The 19684-nt window shown below is 36.6% G+C and overlaps 1 protein-coding gene across 1 annotated transcript; it reads right to left on the minus strand.

The window, feature by feature from the left end:
* Positions 1-15030: 15030 nt before the first annotated feature.
* On the minus strand, positions 15031-15639 carry LOC133814832 (uncharacterized). Its single transcript, XM_062247742.1, has one exon. It carries the CDS (start codon positions 15637-15639, stop codon positions 15031-15033), a length of 609 nt encoding a protein of 202 aa, XP_062103726.1.
* Between the last annotated feature and the right edge of the window lie 4045 nt (positions 15640-19684).

Genomic DNA, 19684 nt, shown 5'->3' on the forward strand with positions numbered 1-19684 from the left:
TTCTTCTAAGTCCCCAAAGAGAGGATCCAAGTCCCTATCCTCACTTTGGGCAATGCTTTATTTGGTGACTTATTCACCTGATTGGGCTTGTGATTCATTTACCACCACCAGCCTTTTCTCTGATGTGCTCCCCAATCCACCTCCTCTTGCATTCATGATCGAGGAGTTGTAACATTCTTTGGCCTCTCGTTGATTTCCCAACACGCACCCAACACCTACATTGGTTGGAAAATTCACGGCTAGATGCCAGACTGAAGTAATAGCGTATAGATCGATGAGTATGGGTTTTCAAATGACAACATTGTATGCGGATTGACAATAAACTACTATAAAAGTAGCGAGCAATGTCCTATTTGCAGGTGCAGTTCCTATTGTGACTGGAAGTCTGATTGACCCTGTTGGTGCTAGCCCCTCGCTAGAAAAAACCATAGATGGTTTGGTTGCATGGTTCTAAATCTTGCACCGATAATTTCATTCTTTCCAGTGAAGATTTGTATAAAATGTTGACCAAGCTTTCTGTATTCCTTAACACTCGTTTCACAATCATGTTGGTGATTTGGACATCCACAACCAGAGGATTTGAGTGGGGGAATCGGACATGCTGTGCGTCCAACTCAAAGAAAGTTATCAATTCTTCCTTTGTTCGAGCTTTTTTTAGGAGTTTTCTCTTTGACGTTTAGCATTTCTATGTCCTAATTGTGACGTAGGGTTCTGGAATATCTTTCCCTCACCTTACCACTGTCACCTGATATATGTGGTCCCCCGCAGATAGTCAGCAATGTACCAATAACAAGAGTTGGCTGCAGAGGAGGTGAGTGTTGGCGTACAGGTGCCTGCTTGTTGCCTCCGCCAGGCTTATGCTAGGAATATCCCCATGCTCGTACATATCTCCTCAGATTTCCTTTTCGAATAAGGAACTCGATCTCGTCCTTAAGCTGGTTACACTTATTGGTATCATGGCCATAGTCGTTGTGAAAACGAAAAAACTTAGTTGTGTCCCTTTTGGATATGTCTTTCCTGATCGGGGCTGGTCTCCTAAAGGGAACGGTGGTATGACTGGCCTGATACACTTCAATGTGACTATCGACCAGGGATGTGTAATTGGTGAACCTTGGCTCGTGTCTGTTTTTTTAGGGCGCTTGTTATCAGATGTCACTGGTTCAGTATTTGCCATTTTTCCTCCATTCTTATTGTTACCTTTGTCGTTGCCGTTGGGTTTATCAGACCCGTTGGCGGCTTTGGTCGAGTCTTATTTCTTACCGTGGTTAGCCTTTGGGGACTTTCCTTCATTGGCTATAGCCTCCTCCGACTTGATATACTTGTCTGCTCATTCTAGAAATTCTTGAGTGCTCTTGACTCCATTCTTTAGCAGGCTACTCTAGATGGGAGATTGGTGTTGCACTCCAGCTGTGATTGCCATCATCTTTCCCTCGTCTCAATAGTTTTGGCCCAAGTAGCTGCTTGCATGAATTGTTGTATATACTCCTTAAGAGATTCTCCTTCCTTCTGTCGAATGTCGACCAATTGATTAGCCTCTGTTGGATGTATCTAACAAGCATAAAATTTCCCATAAAACTCCTTTACGAACATCTCCCATGAAACTATGCTGGCCGGTGGAAATTTGAAGTACCACTCCTGAGCAGAGTCACACAAAGTGGCAGGAAAAATCCTTGATCGAGCATCTTCGGACACCTTCTAGATGTCTATTTGTATCTCAAATTTGTTTACGTGAAACACATGATCTTCTCTTCCAGTGAAATTGGGTAGAACTAGCATTTTGAATTTGCTTGGGATTTCTGCCACAACAATTATGTTGACAAATAAGGTGCCCTTTCTCCGTTCATACTCTATGCGGGATATTTTATTCCGGACCAACTACTACATGGCTTGATTTAGGGCATCTATCTGAGCCTAAAAAACACCTGGTATTGCAGGAGCGGCTGGAGCCGGGGGGAAATACTCATTGTGTCTTTATCTTTGGTCATTGAGTCCATCCCTCAGATCTTCATCCCTACGTCTCTGCTCAATTGCACCTAGTCAGTTAAATACGTTGGGTTTTCTAGGCTACCCCCCAGCATTTTGGCTTGTTGGTCGGTTATCCCTTGGGCGAGGGTTTCGTTGTTCGTCCCTTTCCTCCTAATGCCGACCATTGTTCCTCCTACCAGAGTCTGCCTCATTGTAGTCATGGTCGTCTCTGAATTGCGACTTGTGAGTGTGCGACCTACTGTACACACTGTTCCTCTATCTTTTCCCTAGTTCGTCTCGGTAAACAGGTGGGGGCCTGCACTGGTCATTGGGTCCCCTAATATTAATCTGTCACGGGGGATCCTATACCACACAGCCTGAGTCCACCTGCCTTCTGCTTCCTGATGGACTTTATCCCCTGGCAGGAGGGTTCTGTTCCCAAGCTATTTTTCGTCTAGGGCTCCTGGGACGCTTCTCGTCCCTGTGTCTGTCTATGCTGCTGAGTGTTATCTCGACCAGCACGAGGGGGTGGCTGCTGTTCGTTGTTTCTATTAGGATTCTGGGTTTGCCTTTCTTGTTGAGCAGCTGGAGGTTGTTCTGGTCTTTACGTACCCCTTGGGTGTGGTGGATTTTGATGACACTGGGGTGATCTGACTGCGGATTTTGAGGAAGGAGAGAGTTTGGTGGCTGATCTGGCTGAGAGGTTGGTGCAGTTGGAACAGGCCATCCTAGAGCCAATTGAATGGCTGCCTCTAAAGTCGTTGTAGTGTCTCTCTGCCGACGATCCATGTTGGAACAGGCCATCATAACCATATTTGAATTTTGGCTTCAGTCTTCCGAGCAGATCTGGTCACATATTTCAACACATCAGCTTCCTTGTTACTTAGCATGTCCCTCGTGCCTATCGAGACACCTTAATTTTCTTTTAATTTCTTGGTTGTTGGTCGACCAGTCTTTCATCAATAAATTGTCAAGTGCAGTTCATGTGCGCCTTGATCGTGCCACGTCATCAAGCAAATATTTTTGGGTAAACACTATTTATTTTTTTTTATCTTTTATTGATTAGTTTTTATATAATTTAATAAATTTTAAAAAAAATAGTTTTTATTTATTTTTATTTATTTTTTCTAATTTTAAATCAATTAATTAATAAGAAATTATTTTAAAATATTTTTTTAACTCCCACGTCAAAAAATCACTACTATGTTGGACAGAAGGGACTAAAGTCGACAAATGGTATAGTTTGGGTATTTTTTACAAGTGAAAAAATTCGGCGAACAAAAGTCTACGAGTGCTATAGTTCGGGGGAAAAAAGCATTTTGTATGAACAATTTGGTCAATGTGTAAATAAACTAGTATCATATGTAGCTAATTTGGTGGATAGCTTTGATATCGTATTAATACTACAATACATGCTTTTTCATCATTTTATAAGATGATTTTCGTCGCTCTTGGCAATTTTTTAAAGTGTTGTCTATTTTGGGAGATAACAAAATTATGTATAAGAATTGATAAGAGAGGGGCCTACCTTATCGATCAATTTTGTGAGAAGCAATGAGGATGCTCATAACATGGGGAGGGAGCAACTTTCTTGTCTTTTGTGAAAAAAGTGATAAGAAAGGACTATTTTCACACAAAAGTGACAAGAATGACGCCCCTTTTCTCGTCCCGGCAATACTACATTCAAATTCTTAATAATAATGCTACATAAAATCAATTATGTTTGTAAATAACTAACACATTATCAAATAGCTCTTATCTAAAAGTTAACTTAAATCCAAAATAGTTATTAAAAACAATATACACGCAAACACACAAAGATAAATGTTAAGAATGCATACCTTGACTTAAGCTCTAATACAATACATTTCCACCTAAAAAAACGTAATGAGCAAGTTGTTTGACAAAGTACCTTGTTTATTAGAGTTGAAAGTGACATCAAGAATACTAAAAACAGTTCAAAATCGACCCAACAAAGGACCCCAAAACTATTTAGAGAACTTTTCATTTGTATGGGTTTTATAACAAAATTTACAAAAAAAATATGGGTGTTTTACCCATTTTTGGTATGATGATGTGGCAGACAACATGGAGTATGACGTGTGTGAAAATGTGTTGATTGGGAGAGAATGACTGTTACCCCTCGCTACTTGGGAAAGATGGCCCTCGCCAATCAAGGTGAGTCTAGCTGTCGCCATTCACACAAAATGGCCCTCGCCACTTGTCAAGGAGATGGCTCTCACCACTCATCAAGGAGAAGGCCTTCGTCACTCTTAGAGGAGATTTCCCTTGCCAATTTCTCAAAGAGAGGGACCTTACCAATTGTTCAAAGAAAGGGACCTCGCCACTCGTCAAGGAGATGGCCCTCGCCACTGGAGAATTATGAAGCCCACACTACTTAGTCACCCATCACCATGCACTCAGTGCAAGAAGGGACTCACCACCCTCAGAAGAGATAGCCCTCACCATTCAAATGGCCCTCGCCACTCTAAGGTTCTCGCCAACCTCAAGGTGGCCACTCTAACCCCTCTTTGTGAAAGCTGATGACAATCAACATTAAGTTGATGATAAGTTTGATTGTTATAATTGAAGGACACAAATGCCTGAAGTCTCCCCGTAACATTCAGGAATTAGCCGGATCGGGAAACGGCATTCCACTGCTAGCTCCACCCATTTCCGCAACTATAAATACTATAATGTATATAGTTAAAAGGGTTACAAACTTTTCACCCTACTTAGAGCAATTACCCCGTTCATTGTATTCTCTACTACCTCAAGAGCATAAATCTAAGTGTAATTATTATTGCTGGTTCAAAGTTTATGTTGGGAGAGAGTGAGATTACACCACCAAAATAATAAGAATCTAAATAGAGTTAGCTTAATAGAGTCCAATGAAAGATCAGGATAAAGAAATGCAAACCCTAGTTATAGAACAAAACCTTTGATCTTCTTGCAAGCTTTAAACCCTAGGTAGAACACTACTTTAATCCTTTGATGGAGAAAATTACAACCAAGGCTTATACATGAGATGTATCATTGTCAAAATTCGCTATTTCCTAGCTCTTCATAAAAGCTTAAGGTTTTCTCTAGTAGGAAAGAGATTTGGTATTGAACAAGCCTTGAAATTGACAAATACTCTTTTTTATGAATTTATGGGAAAGGAACTTATGATATAGAAAGCTATATATATAGAGAGAGAGAGAGAGAGATTTGAAAGTGTGATCAATTCTACTAAAACTCTAAAAGACCCTTTTTATAGTGTGGGCACCATCATTAAGTCTCACCAATAGGATAGAGCTTTTCAACACATCGTTTGGAGCTTAAAATACGTAACTGTACGGACTCATCACGCGAGGCATGCTTGATTATATGCGACACATCGCCTGCCAGGTGATGTGTTGCCTACTTGCAGGTGATGCATCACCAACTTGTAGGCAATGCGTCACCTACTTGCTGGCAATGCATCGCCTGCAATGTCTCGTAGAGATTTTCAAATTTTAGGCGATGCATCTCCTACAAGGAGGCGATGCAACGCCATATAGGCAGGTCTAACTTCTCAAAAGTGACCTTAAACACTTCTTAAAAGTGGTCATCTCCCATATGGACCTACTTGCTGGGGTGCTTGAGTTGCTGGTTGAGGCTGCAGTTGCGGTTAAGGCTGGGGCTGAGTCTGAGGCTGCGGCTGAGTCTGTTGTCGTTGTTGCTGCAACAGTTCTTCTACTTGTTAACGTAGCCGGATAATTTCAGCAGTGTTGTCCATAGGAGGTGGTGTATTTCTATTGGCAGCAGCATTGGTAGCACGCGTTCCCCTTCTTCGGATTGGAGGGGCTTCGATAGTCTCGTTGGCGGTGCTGGAGGCATTGTCGTTTGTGCGTGTAGACCTTCGTAGCGATATCTTTAGCAAAGTTCTAACAGTTGAGAAAACACGTTAGAACTTACCCCAATAGGTTCTAAGGAAAAACTTAGTCTAAGTAAACATAACTCGGACCTATCAATTATGATTTCTTATGAAAAATTATGTAAGCCTTCTTTATAATTAAGGTGTGTTTCTATACTTAGAAAAATAAGCCATCTTTATTATTTTCTAAGTCTATTTGTAACCATCCTATATGACTTAATTCTCAGCCTCGAAACTCGTCGTTGTTCCAAAGTTAACCATATTGAGGGAGGGCTGAGAATCTGGGATCAGTAAAATTGTTCCCACTACTATGGCCCCCTAAATTCTCAAGACAGAACCCGGTCCATTGATTTGTATCCACCCTCATTGAACTCAGTCATTATTTATTGAATTTATTATTTATTATGATTGTAAGAAAAAATCAAACTCATACATGTCATTCAAAAATAAAGAAATTAATAAACTAAAAATAACTAGGGTAAATCTAAAAATCAAGATCCTCTACATCTGACCATTCATCTAACACACCATCATCTATTTCTTCATAATTATCATTACTATGAGCCTCGAAACTACCTCGGGGAATTTTCATTAAGATATTATGCTTTTGTTCATTTGTGATTTGAAATTCCAACTTAGAGGTGAACCTTAGAATAAGAAAAATAATATCTCATGGCTACCAGTAAATCATTTTCATCATCTATAGTCTCCCATAATTCTTCTAATGTTGAAATTATAGAAGGACATATTGTTTCATAGCTCTCATCATAATTTGCTTAGTAGTTTGAAGGTGAACTATCTCCTTATGAAATAGGATTAATCTTTAAGTGATTCTTTCTAGCACTCATATTGTATTCCTTGGTTCTCTAATCCTTTTCAATACCTTAATGGCTCGGATATCTTGATAGGTCAAAGCTCCATTCATTCTTAATTGAAAACATAAGGACTAAAACGTTAGCTATAAACATAAACATAATGATCATAACATAAACACTTACATTGGTGGGTAGATCCGGAGCTTGTACGTGCGGATCAAGGAGAACTTCATGCATATGAACTGTGGGCTCTAATACCAATTTTAATGCCCCGGCTAATTCTAGACCTTGGACCATTAAAAACTACTAAACATAACTACTATTTTGGAATACATTTAAGAAATAATTGAACTTTAATAAAAATCCAAAATACAGTACGAAATACTAAATATGGGATCCCATCGTTATTTTCATAAAAACATGAACATAAACTTGAAGTAATTGTTTAAAACTAAGTGTGGAAATACATAAGAACATAAATTAAAAGACTTGAAACAACATCATCCTCAATCTTCCAGCAGTCCATTCAATCAGTCCTTCCCCAATACACATGCCAAGCTGCCACGAATCCATCTCGCCTTCCAAGCTCATTTTCTTGCACCATCTAAAATAAAAGGAATGAGCCTAATGCTCAGCAAGGAAAATCTACTAAAAACATATATCATAAATCATGAAAATATATCATAAAACATATACTATAAAGCATATGATGTAAAAACGTATATCATATAGGACTACAATATTAATGGCCATTAACTCATTACCGTAGCATGTGATAAAACCATCTAGGTCCCCAGTCTACTAATCGAGGTAGGTTAGATCACAAAATAGTATATGATAACCCATCTAGGTCCTCAGTCTACTAATCGAGGTAGGGTAAATCATAACTCTAAACCACGATAATCATAAAAATCTTGGGGTTTGCTATCTATGAAACTATAAGCCCCAAGCGACTAAAAACATATTCATACATATATACATAGAACATAACATATCATAGCATATAAACATATTGTAATGCCCCACGTCACTACGGTTGCTTCCTGGAACGACGACCGTCAGAATCCCGTGATCCGTAAGGGGAAAGACCGAGTAAAGCGATACAATCCCACACCACCTGGGGAAGGTTAAGTGTGATGATTCTAAGACTGTGTAGGTATGGGGCTAAACAGTTGAAGAGGGCTTAAATGGATTGATGGGTATTGCCTATGCTAACAAGATGCATCTTCTTTACGGTAGCCCATCACTTGAGAACTCCAAAGTTAAGCATGCTTGACCTGGAGCAATCTCATGATGGGTGACCTCTTGGGAAGTTTTCCCAGGAAGCGTGCGAGTGAGGACAAAGCACGCTGGAAAGACTCGTGTTGGTTTGTAGGGCCAGTCATCGTTCCAGGAAGCAGTTGTGGTGACGTGGGGCATTACAAATGGTATCAGAGCCTTGACCCAGCCGGAAGTGTGGCTGACGGGGATGTCGGACTCCTAAGGGGGAGTGATTGGGACAGTCAGTATCCCGTGATTCGCAGGAGGAAAGACCAAGTAAAGCTGTACAATCTCACATCGCCTGGGGAAGGTCAAGTGTGATGATTCTGAGACTGTGTATGTATGGGACTACACAGTTGAAGAGGGCTTAAATGGATTGATGGGTATTACCTATGCCAACAAGATGCATCTTCTTTTCGGTAGCCCATCACTTGAGAACTCCAAATTTAAGCGTGCTTAACCTGGAGCAATCTGAAGATGGGTGACCTCCTGGGAAGTTTTCCCAGGAAGCGTGCGAGTGAGGACAAAGAACGCTGGAAAGACTCATGTTGGTTTGTAGGGCCAATTGTCATTCCAAGAAGCAGCCATAGTGACGTGGGGCATTACACATATCATAACACATATAATCTAACCTGTTTTCCTTACAAAAAAACTGGGATAAGAGACAAGAACGGGATTGGAATACTCCTAAAATCACAATAAGAATCATGAGTTTCTAGAGAAATGGAGATGAAAAAGAGATCTAAACCATCAAGATAGAAACTTACTGAAGAACCTTAAGTTTCAAGAACTTAAACACCTAACCAAAAGCCATAATAATGAGTTAGGATCTGAAAGAAAATAAAAGAACTATGATGGATTAAACCTGAGGATAAGAATACCTTGATAGACTAGAACGTCGATCTACACCTCAATACCGAAATGTCACTCTATCTTACTTCCCAAGTGTTTAGAAAAGCTTAGATTGAAAAGCTTTTAAATCCCAAACCCTAGTGTTTTCTCTCTAGAATAAACTTAGAAGCTTGGAGCCTCTGAAGAATGCTTGAATAATTAATGAAATGGTTGAGTACTAGGTCCTATTTATAGAGTTCAAGGAGTAAAACTATCCCATTTTAAAATGAATAAATAAATGAATAAATTTGAATTTTTGGTTCAACAGATGCCCAGAACTCGGTCAAAAAACGTTCAAGAGCAAGTCCAAGTGGTTGAGGGCTGTTTCTAGCTCGGATTCCACGAAGTTTCAAAAAATCAACCCAAGGGCCGATATATCGCCCTACCCTAGGCGATATATCGCCTATACATATGCCCTAAGCCTTCGTGGTTTCGTTTGTGCGAAGTCGACGTATTTTTTGTATTATCTGTAGGCGATATATCGACCCCTATAGCTGCAATATATCAACACACGATGATATTTTAAACACATTTTTGCACACTTTCAGCATATTTAAAGTTTGTTTAAATAACTTTGACTGAGTAAAACATGATCCTAATAGCTGATGGAAGGTTCTAGAGCTTCTAGATTTATCCTTTATTAATTATTCATCGAAAATGCTTAAATCCTTAATAAACATGCTTGTGACAAGTGTCACGTTCTTATTAGTTCTATCTAAACCTTAGGTTATAATAAATAATATTTCTAGGACCAGCTATATTAATCAAACCTTATGTTATAATTAATATTTCTAAACTATAGGTCAAACTTATAAAATCTATAACTATTTCTATGAGTTTCCAACTAAATCCCGGCTTGAACCAATAACCACGAAAACTAAAATACTACATGCTACTACTACAACAACAACTACTACTACTACTACTACTACTACTACTACTACTACTACTACTACTACTACTACTACTACTACTACTACTACTATCTAGCTAAGTAAAACTATGAGATGCTACATCAACATATCATCTACATAAAGACACACTATTATGATAAAGTCATTACAAGTCTTAGCGTACAAGAACTTTTCCGTATGGTTGTGTCTCAACCCATTTGAAACAATGACTTTATTAAATTTTTCGTCCCATTGTTTTGGAGGTTGTTTCAAATCATACATTGATTTGACAAGTATACATACTATATGTTTGTTTCCTTGAAGAACAAAACCCTCAAGTTGTTCCATATATACCTCTTCTTTGAGGTTTCCATTTAGGAATATCGTTTTAACATCCATTTGGTGAACATAAATGTTATATATAGATGATAAGGAAAATAACAATCTAATAAAAGTTATCCTTGCTACAGCGGCATGTGTCAAAGTAATATATTCTCTTCTTTTGTTTGAATCCCTTGACTACTAATCTAGTCTTAAAAGCTTCTATATTGTCATCAATATGGATTTTCTTTTAAATACCCATCTGCACCCAATCATTTTTTACCCTTGTGGAAGGTTAACCAATTGTCAAGTGTGGTTAGACATAATTGAATCTATTTCATCATCTATTACCTCCTTTCAAAAAGTAGAGTTTCTTGAGGACGTAGTTTCTTTAAATGTTTTGGTATCATCTTCTATTTGAAGTATATTATTGGAAATTTCCATATAACTTCTTCATTACTTTCTTCTACTATATATAGTGTCTCCATTTGATAGTGCTTTTCACTTTATCCCAAGTATTTAAGCCTTTGGCTTCTTCTAGGCAATAAAAGTTGCTCATCTACCATTTTAAGAGTCTCATCTTGAGGCTCTTTAATTTGAATAGGTCCTTTTGATTTATTGTTATCACATAACATGTTCTCAAAGAACTCAACCTCTCTTGATTCAATTATCTCATTAGACTTCAAGTCTAACAATCTATAAGCTTTGTTATTTGAGGCATAGCCTACAAATGCACATCTTATAGCCCTTAGATCCAGCTTGGTCCTTTTAGGATTCGTGCTTTTGCAATAAGCAAGACACCCCCACACTTGTAAGATAATCATAAGAATACGATTCAAGATATAACATGCAGATAACAAGGCTTCACCCCACAAATTAAAAAAATTAATTTCAAATGTAATAGAATAGCATTGCTCATTTTAATAAATGTTATATTTTTCCTTACTGCTACACCATTTTTTTTGTAGAGTTTATGGGGCGATACATTCATGTATTATTCCACACTCTTCAGAAAATAAGTTGAAATCATTTAAAGATATATTCACAACCCCTATCACTTTTCAGTACTTTTATTTTTCTTCCGAATTGATTTTCAACTTCCCCTTTATATGTTTTAAATACATCATATAATTCATCTTCATTCTTAAGCAATCATCTATGAAAGTAATAAAATATCTACTTCATCTTATAGTCAACATACAATTTAGTCCACATAAATCATTATGTATCAAATCTAACAATTTAGAATTTCTATCAACACTAGGAAAATGTTTCTTAACCATTTTAGATTTTACACATAGCTCACATTTATCAAGCTCAATATTATCACAATTAATCAATCCAAATTTAATTGTTCTTTTAATTATACCACAACTACAATGTATACTTTCCTAGTCATTTTTTCATGTCCTACATTGAGGGTTGTAAAAAGGATTATATTTATATCCTACAAAGTAAACATGAAAATTTGTGTCGCAAGTGAAAGTCCCTGTAATTAAAAAAAAAAGGACATTCACTCCCCCCATTGGCGGATGTAAAATGTAAAAAAGAAAAAAAGAGCTTGGCATTCACGTCCCATAATGCAAGACATGAAATGTTTATATGATTATACAAAAAAAGTCACACATCGTTTTGAAACAACACATTTGCCCTCTCTCATTTCTATAAATTCAACACTCTGTATTTCTGAACATAATTAATAAAATATTTACATTTATTTTATATAAATAATTATTTAATAATTTATTTATTAAATAATTTAAAATTTAAATAAAATGTTTTATAATAAAAAAATGTTTTATAAAATATGTAAATTAGAGGAACTTTTCTTATCTCCTGAGACCATTTTTCATATCCCTATTTGCGAGACATGAAAAGTGGACACTTTTCACGACCCCAAATATTATGGCTTGTGCCTGGGCGTGTGAAAAGTCTTTCATGTCCCTCAAAAAGAGACCTAAATGATCCTTTTGTAGTGGTGTACTAAAATCTATATGTGCAAGTTTAATATCCCATAAAGTAATAGATTTTGAGTCAAGCATATAACAGTTGGGGTTTTATGTCTTAATTAAAAGCCAAATTCTTTGTAATCTCATTTTATTATCAATAAAAGAATAGAAATAATTTTTTGACTTGGTTAATCACTTTGGTCACAAGTTTTATTTTCATGATTATTTGTTTAATATAAACTTCTATTAAATCTCGAGCATATAGCTAATCTTATTTATAGTGACGTAATCACAGTGGAATATAAATATGATTATATGTTCAAAATAAGTTAGTCATAAGATTAGTCAGTGCACAGGATTTATACTGACTTGCTAATCTACGATATGATCTACTGACACATCACAGTGTTATGTTCTTTCCAGAACATTAGCAAAGTACATAAGATCGGATGTATTTGTTGCATCGGACATGACCAATATTGACAGTTGATAAGATAAGTAAACATACAGTTATTATCTATTCTAGACATATCATATAGTTTACCATAGGTCAATTCAATCTCAATTCTGAGTGGTTAGTATTCTAACTAATTGTATTATTTGAGTTCTTTGAGTTGTTCGTTACCAGCTTACCCTACGGACTAGCCCATACTTACATCTTGGGAACTCGGTAATATAATTGAGTCGGAGTGTTAATCATAGATATGAACATCTATAGCTTCTGATGAAGAAGTGAAACGATGGTTTTCTTTTAGTTTGGTTCAAGGTGTTAAATGATAGAGATCTCATTTCAGTAATTAAATTAGTTTACTGAAATATCATTTACAAGGAACTAAGTGTTTTAAGGATAAAATACAATGAGGGGTAAAACGATATTTTAGTCCTATCTCATTGTAGACCGTCTATAGAGGATTGAGTGAAAATTATGGTTGTAACAATGGATAATCAATAGCGTATCTATATTTGTTATAGAGCGTTCTATGATTTCAAGAGTGCAATTCTGAGTCTATAGTGGAGTCACGGGGAATTAATAACTTAGTAAATTTATTTGTTAGATTTATGATAACTTATTGGAGCTTGATTTCATAGGCCCATGGTCCCCATTGTACCTTGGATAAAATCATCTAGATAGTCTCAATTAATTGATTTAATTATCAATTAGAATTATCAAAGTTGACCAGATCAATTTTGGATAGTTTCACAGAGTTATGTACTTTTGAGAAGAAAAGAGAAATTATGGCACATTTATTAATTAAGATAAATTGGTATCTAAATTAATAAATAAGTTTAAATAAAGGTTCAAATTATAAATAATTAATTTGATAAAGGATTTAGAAAATTATTTAATTAATTAAATCAATAGAAAATAATACATGCCTTGATTTTAAGTCCAATGGGCTTATAATCAAATGGGAAATTTCACGGGCCTAAAGCCCATGATAATTTCGACCTAGGGCTTTAAAATAGTTATTATTTAATTGATTTTTTAATTAAATTAAATGGCCTAATTGAGTCTATAAAAGGAGTGCTTAGAGAGAAGTCAAAACATAAGTTTAATCACTGGTTTTCTGATAGTTTTAGATTTTCTCTAAACACAAGTCATTTTCTAAGCCTCTTTGATTATTTTGTCTTCTTCTTCTCTGTATCTTTCTCATGTGTTGAGAATTGCCCACACTAGTCTAGGTGATTCTAAGGATACATTGGAAGGATATGAAGAAAATAGAAGATTGGTTCAGTTTCTTGATAATACTCTGCGACAGAGAGGATACAAGAGTTAGAGAAACTGAAGGAAGGACTCTTTAATTCTGCTGCATATACTATAAGTATTCTATTTATTGTTTCTTTTTAATTCAATTTAGAAACATGTTTTAGGCTATCTTGTATTAATTTGTTTAATATTAGATATATATGAAAATAAATAAAGATCATGTATAAGTTTTCCCAACAACTCGCCTGAGAGCCTTTGGTAATATTTATTTTCATGCATGAACATGTTTAAAATTAGATTATTTGATATGTTTGAATAATAGGATGGATTTTTATGTTTTTATGAAGCATTTTGATTTTATGTGATTATTAGCAATTTTTAGATTATTTTGTTGTGTTTTATATGCTATTAATTTTTATATATGCTTTATTTTGTGTAAAACATGTTAAAAATTAATTGTAAAATAATTTTGGTTTGAAAAATTGCACAAAAAAAATTTTGGAAAAATTTGGCCTGGCTGCCCATGCGTGCGCACGTGGCCAGTCCAAATTTTTTATTTTTTTTTTAAATTAAAGAAAATTAAAATTGTGGAAATAAATTATTTATAATCAAAACCAAAATATATCTTTTTTTTTGTTTTATCATTTAAAATTGTTTTTTTTTATAATAAGATATTTTTGTTAATTGGGATTTAAATAATTAGATATTTTCTACAAAGATTCAAATTCAAATTTAAAAATAGACTAACAACTTAATTTTAAATATTTTAATATATTAAAATATTATAATTATGATATCAGATATTTAAGATATTTTCATTTAAATTCTTGATTTTTTTTATTAAATCTTTATTTGAAAATATAAATATATTTTTATTCTATAGTTTTTAATATTCAAATTATTTTAAATTTGAATATTGTTAGTTAGATATTTTTATGGATATTTGAATTTGTTTAACTATTTTGAGATATTTTAGGATTGTTATAACTATTTATATTTTATTTTATTTTTTAATGGTTAAAATATTAGCTAATAGTTATAACAACACAAGATATTTTGGAAAATAGTTAAGATATTGATTTTAAAATTTTAAATTGGTTAAATTTTGAAAAATATCATTTTTTTTCCAGCCAATTAATAAAATATATTTTTTTAAATGGGATTTAAATTAACTTTGGTTAATTGTTGATAAATCCTATTTAAATTAAATTAATATTTTTTTTCAAATTAACCTAAACCAAGTTTTTTTTTTTATGAAAAGATGAGTATATTAGAAACACAAACAATATAACAGTCCATCAGTCCAAGCCAGCTCGGCCAGCCACCAACATTACAAATTCATCATGTAATCAAACACAGCTATATCCCTATGATTGATTTTTATCTTAGGAGTCCTAGTAAGCCTAACTTTTACAGAGTATCTAATCTGTTGAATAACATAGTCAACAGACCAAGAACTAAACTCAAACAGACACTTGTTTCTATTTCTCCATATCAGATAGACAGCAGCCACAAATGTTGCAGCAGCAACTCTTTGCAAAAGACCCTTAGGCTTGCCCATCATCCACGAATGCCAGTCATCAAACCTACTCGGCCAAGCATCTTTTCCCAGCCAGCTCTCCAATCTGGTTCTCAGCTGATGAGAGAAAGAACAAGCAAAAAACAAATGTGAATGGGACTCCTGATACTCTTCACAAACCGGACACAGATCAGAAGTTAAGTGCAAGTGGCACATCTGTAACTTGTCTCTAGTTAGCAGGTGACCAAGAGAAGCTTGCCAAAAGATAAATCTATGCTTAGGCACAGCTAGGGAACACCAAACCACATTAGCAAAATAAACCTTGTTAGTATTCAGCAACCTGTTATAGAGAACTCGCACACTCAACTTATTGTTTCTGACTGCTTCGTCCAAACTCTGAGATGAAAACAGGTCTCTCATATTAGCTATCTTCTTCCAATACCAACTCACATCCTACTGGACTTTATATCTCCAAAAATCCTGCCCCTTAAGGTAAATGGAGTCAATCCATTTCACCCACAAAATGTCTTGCTTAGAAGAAACAGCCCACACAAATTTAGCAATAAGAACTGTGTTCCAAGTAACCCCATTCTTAAACCCAAGACCCCCCTTGCATTTAGGTTGGCAAACTTGATCCCATGATGTAAAATGCATTTTGCATCTATTGCTACTAATGTCTTTATGCCCCCAAAGAAAGTTTCTACAAAGCTGGTCTATTTCCTTTAGAACACTCTTGGGAAGAATGAAGATGCTCATCCAGAACGTCCTAATACTAAGAAGAACATAATTAATTAGCTGGGCCTTTCCTGCAAAAGATAGGTGACGACTTGACCAATTGTGAAGTTTCAGTTGAATTTTTTTAATAATCACAGCGCAATCTCCTGCCTTCCATTTAGTGGTGCGAAGAGGCACTCCCAAATATCTGAGAGGGAAGCACCCCTCATTAAACTGAATTTTATGCATCAGCTTTTTCATCTCACTGTCAGCCACTCCCCCAAAGTACACCTGAGACTTTTTCATGCTGGCTGATAAACCATAAGCCGAGCTAAATGCATTGAAACAGTCCTTAATAATCTGCACTGACTTAATCTCACCCTTGCAAAAAATGATCAGGTCATCTGCAAAACACAAGTTAATAAGCTTCAGTTTTTTACACTTTGGGTGAAACCGGAATTCCTTTTGAAGGGCTGCTTGACTAAGAAGCCTAGTGAGATATTCCATCACTAGGACAAACAATAAAGGAGAGATAGGGTCTCCTTGTCTCAATCCCTTTTTACCTTTAAAACCCCCTTGAATCCTACCATTCAGTAAAATCAGATAAGTAGTTTCCCTTAAACAAGCCATCACCCAATTGATGAACCTTTTCGGAAAACAGAAGGCAGAGAGAATAGTTTCTACAAAATTCCAATCAAGCATGTCATATGCTTTACTCAGGTCTATCTTCATAACACATCTAGGAGAGATGTTTTTCCTATTATAACCTTTGATAATATCCTGAAGAATCATAATATTATGCGCTAACAACCTCTTTTGCACAAATGCTCCTTGATTTTGGCTAATAAGACTAGGGAGGACTGTCGAAAATCTACCACAAAGCATCTTAGATATGCATTTGTAAATGGTATTGCAGCAAGCTATGGGACGAAAATCTACTGCTTTGGTAGGGGTATCAACCTTAGGAATCAAAGTAATGGTTGCCATGTTTAGCTCTTTCGGCATAATACCCTTCTCAAAGAAATCTAGAATTGCCACTGAAACTTCCGCACCCAAATCCTTCCACCTGGCTTTAAAGAAACCCGAGCCATACCCATCCGGACCCGGACTCTTAATTGCACTAATACTAAATAAAGCATCTTCCACCTCCTTCCTAGTAAATGGCTTTATTAGTCCAATCTGCTGGTCTATAGTTAGTTTATGGCCCAAGCTGAAACAAGAATCCTGAATGGGCATTGTAGCACTACTCAGACTCCCCATTATCTTTTGAAAGTGGCTCACAAAATGGTCTACCACATCCTCAAACCTCTCTACCAACTGCCCAGAATCAGTGATAAAGGAAGTTAGCCTATTAGATGCCCTTCGTTGTTTTAGGCACGCATGAAAATATGATGTATTGTCATCACCATGGCGAAGCCAATTCACCTTACTTTTCTGTCTAAGAAAGCTGTCATAAGTTTTGGCATGCTTAGCAAAAACCTCCCCTGCAATCCTCTCCTTGTTTTGTAACTCTGTTGAGTGCGGGTTCCTTTGGAGAGTCAAATTAGCATCTTGGAACTTTTCCTTAGCATTAGTGTAGTTCTGAACAACATCACCCACAGTACACTTATTAAACTGCCTTAAGACTTGTTTAAGTCTACCCAGTTTCTGAACTATTTTCCCTAACCCCTCTCCCTTACAAGGCTTTCTCCAGCTCTGAAGCACCACTTCTGTATACCTATCATGCTCAGTCCACAGGTTAAAAAATCTGAACAGCCTAAGACCTTGGTTAACAACATCCTCAGATTTAATGATACAATAACAATGGTCTGATAATAAATCCCTGTTAACCACAGCTATTGTATGAGGAAAGAGATCCACCCACTCTTCATTTATAAAAACCCTATCTAGTTTTGAATAAATTATGTCCTCATTTGATTGCTTGTTCGTCCAGGTAAAGTGAGACCCTTTAGTGCGCATCTCATCAACCAGCCCTAACGCTCTCCAATCTGAGCATCCTCCAACTCCATAGCAGTGATACCACGGCCTCCAACTCTGTCAGTTATTTCAAAAACGGCATTAAAATCCCCAGCCACAAGCCAAGGATTATTTGGAACGCATAAACCAGCCATGTCATTCCATAATTGTCTCCTTTCCTCAATAGTGTCCCTTCCATACACAAAAGTTACACAAAACTTCTTATTGGTCCTCACTTCATGAGCAAGAATATGAACTAACTGATCACTCTCCATCAGAACCTCAACAGAAACACATTGCCTCTGCCAAACCAGAAGGATTCTCCCTTCAGCAACTGAACCTACATAAAACTCCCAGCCACTGAAAAACATACTCATCATTTTCTCAATCTTGTCCCCTCGTAACTTAGTTTCTAACAAAGCTCCAAGACCAACTTTATTCACTAAACAAAACTGACTAAGGGATTTCTGTTTCTCCCTTTTATTTATACCTCTCATATTCCAACTAAGTATGTGGTGACTCTCCATAAAAAAGATTAGCTGTAGACAATCCCACGTTTGTGACTCCCAGAACCTTCTCTTGTAGAGCAATATATGAGTTCTTTACTAGGTACTGAGCTTTTGAACCAGGCCTCTTTTTTCCCCCCACCCGTTTAGGTGTCAGCCAAGCCTCTGAGTTGTTGTCGATGGAAACCTTTTCCTGTGTTGCAATCGCCTCAACATCAGGGGACTTTGCCAAATCTTGCTTCTCTTTGGCCTCCCTAGTACCTGTTTGCTGTTGCCCAATATCAGGGCCCTCATTAGAAACCTCTTTACCCTTAATTTCCTGTTGCTGCTCCTGGTTATCCTGCTGAGTTCCCTCCATTTCCTTCCTGCTTTTCTGCCTCCAAACTTCCTTTTGCTTCCTGTTACACATTAACTCAGTATGACCAAACACCCTGCATTCTTTACATTGTGTTGGAAGCCATTCAAATTCTAACATTTGCTCCATTAGCCACCCCTTTTCATTGAGAAACTGAATGGACTTTGGGATCTTCTCTGTTATTTTGACCTCAACCAACACTCGAGCAAATTGCATCATTGATCTGTCCTTAGTCACTTTATCCACTAGAATCGGATTCCCAATTATGCTCATGAGGGCACTCAGACACTTAGTCCCCCAATATTGCAATCCCAATCCTGGAAGTCTAATCCACACTGGGACAGATTTCACAGTCTTCAAAGTGTCTAGCTCAGTAGTCCAAGGTTTAACAATTACTGGTTTCCTATCAAAGTGTAGCACCCCTGCTTCCAACACCATATCTCTTGTTGCTTCCTCTCTGAATTTCACTAGAGTATACCTAGCATTCAATCGAGCGATTCTATCTATGCCCAACTTACCCCAAATCCTCTTAATGAAACCTTCAAAGACTGCAAATGGAGGATTGGCTCCTAGAACCATACACACCACAGCTGAGTTCCAGAATGAGGCTTCAACTTGTATCTCCTCCAAATCTACCTGTGTTATCCTATGTCCCTCTCGAACCATAGGTTCCTCATATTTCAGCTTAGCCCCTCCCTGGTTCAGCAACAATGCGCGAAACTGAGTCCATTTGTCTTTCGTCTGGTTCTGAAAATCATTTCCATCCATCGCCATATCACTCCAGTTCACATTATTTCGTTTCTCTCCACTTGAGCCCTCATCCGTTCCCCTCAGCTCACGATCCCCACCATCTGGGAACTCAACCATCGGATCTTTGAACTCTTCATCTATTTCCTCCGATAGAGCAGCATCGATGCCTTCCCCTCTTTCCTCA

This window comes from Humulus lupulus, chromosome 2 (genome assembly GCF_963169125.1).
Source record: "Humulus lupulus chromosome 2, drHumLupu1.1, whole genome shotgun sequence".
Classification (NCBI taxonomy): Eukaryota; Viridiplantae; Streptophyta; class Magnoliopsida; order Rosales; family Cannabaceae; genus Humulus; species Humulus lupulus.

What these genes read in the sequence shown, in the direction of transcription:
- LOC133814832 (XM_062247742.1), bottom strand. Translation starts at nt 15,639, where the DNA reads ATGAGAGACCTGTTTTCATCTCAGAGTTTGGACGAAGCAGTCAGAAAC.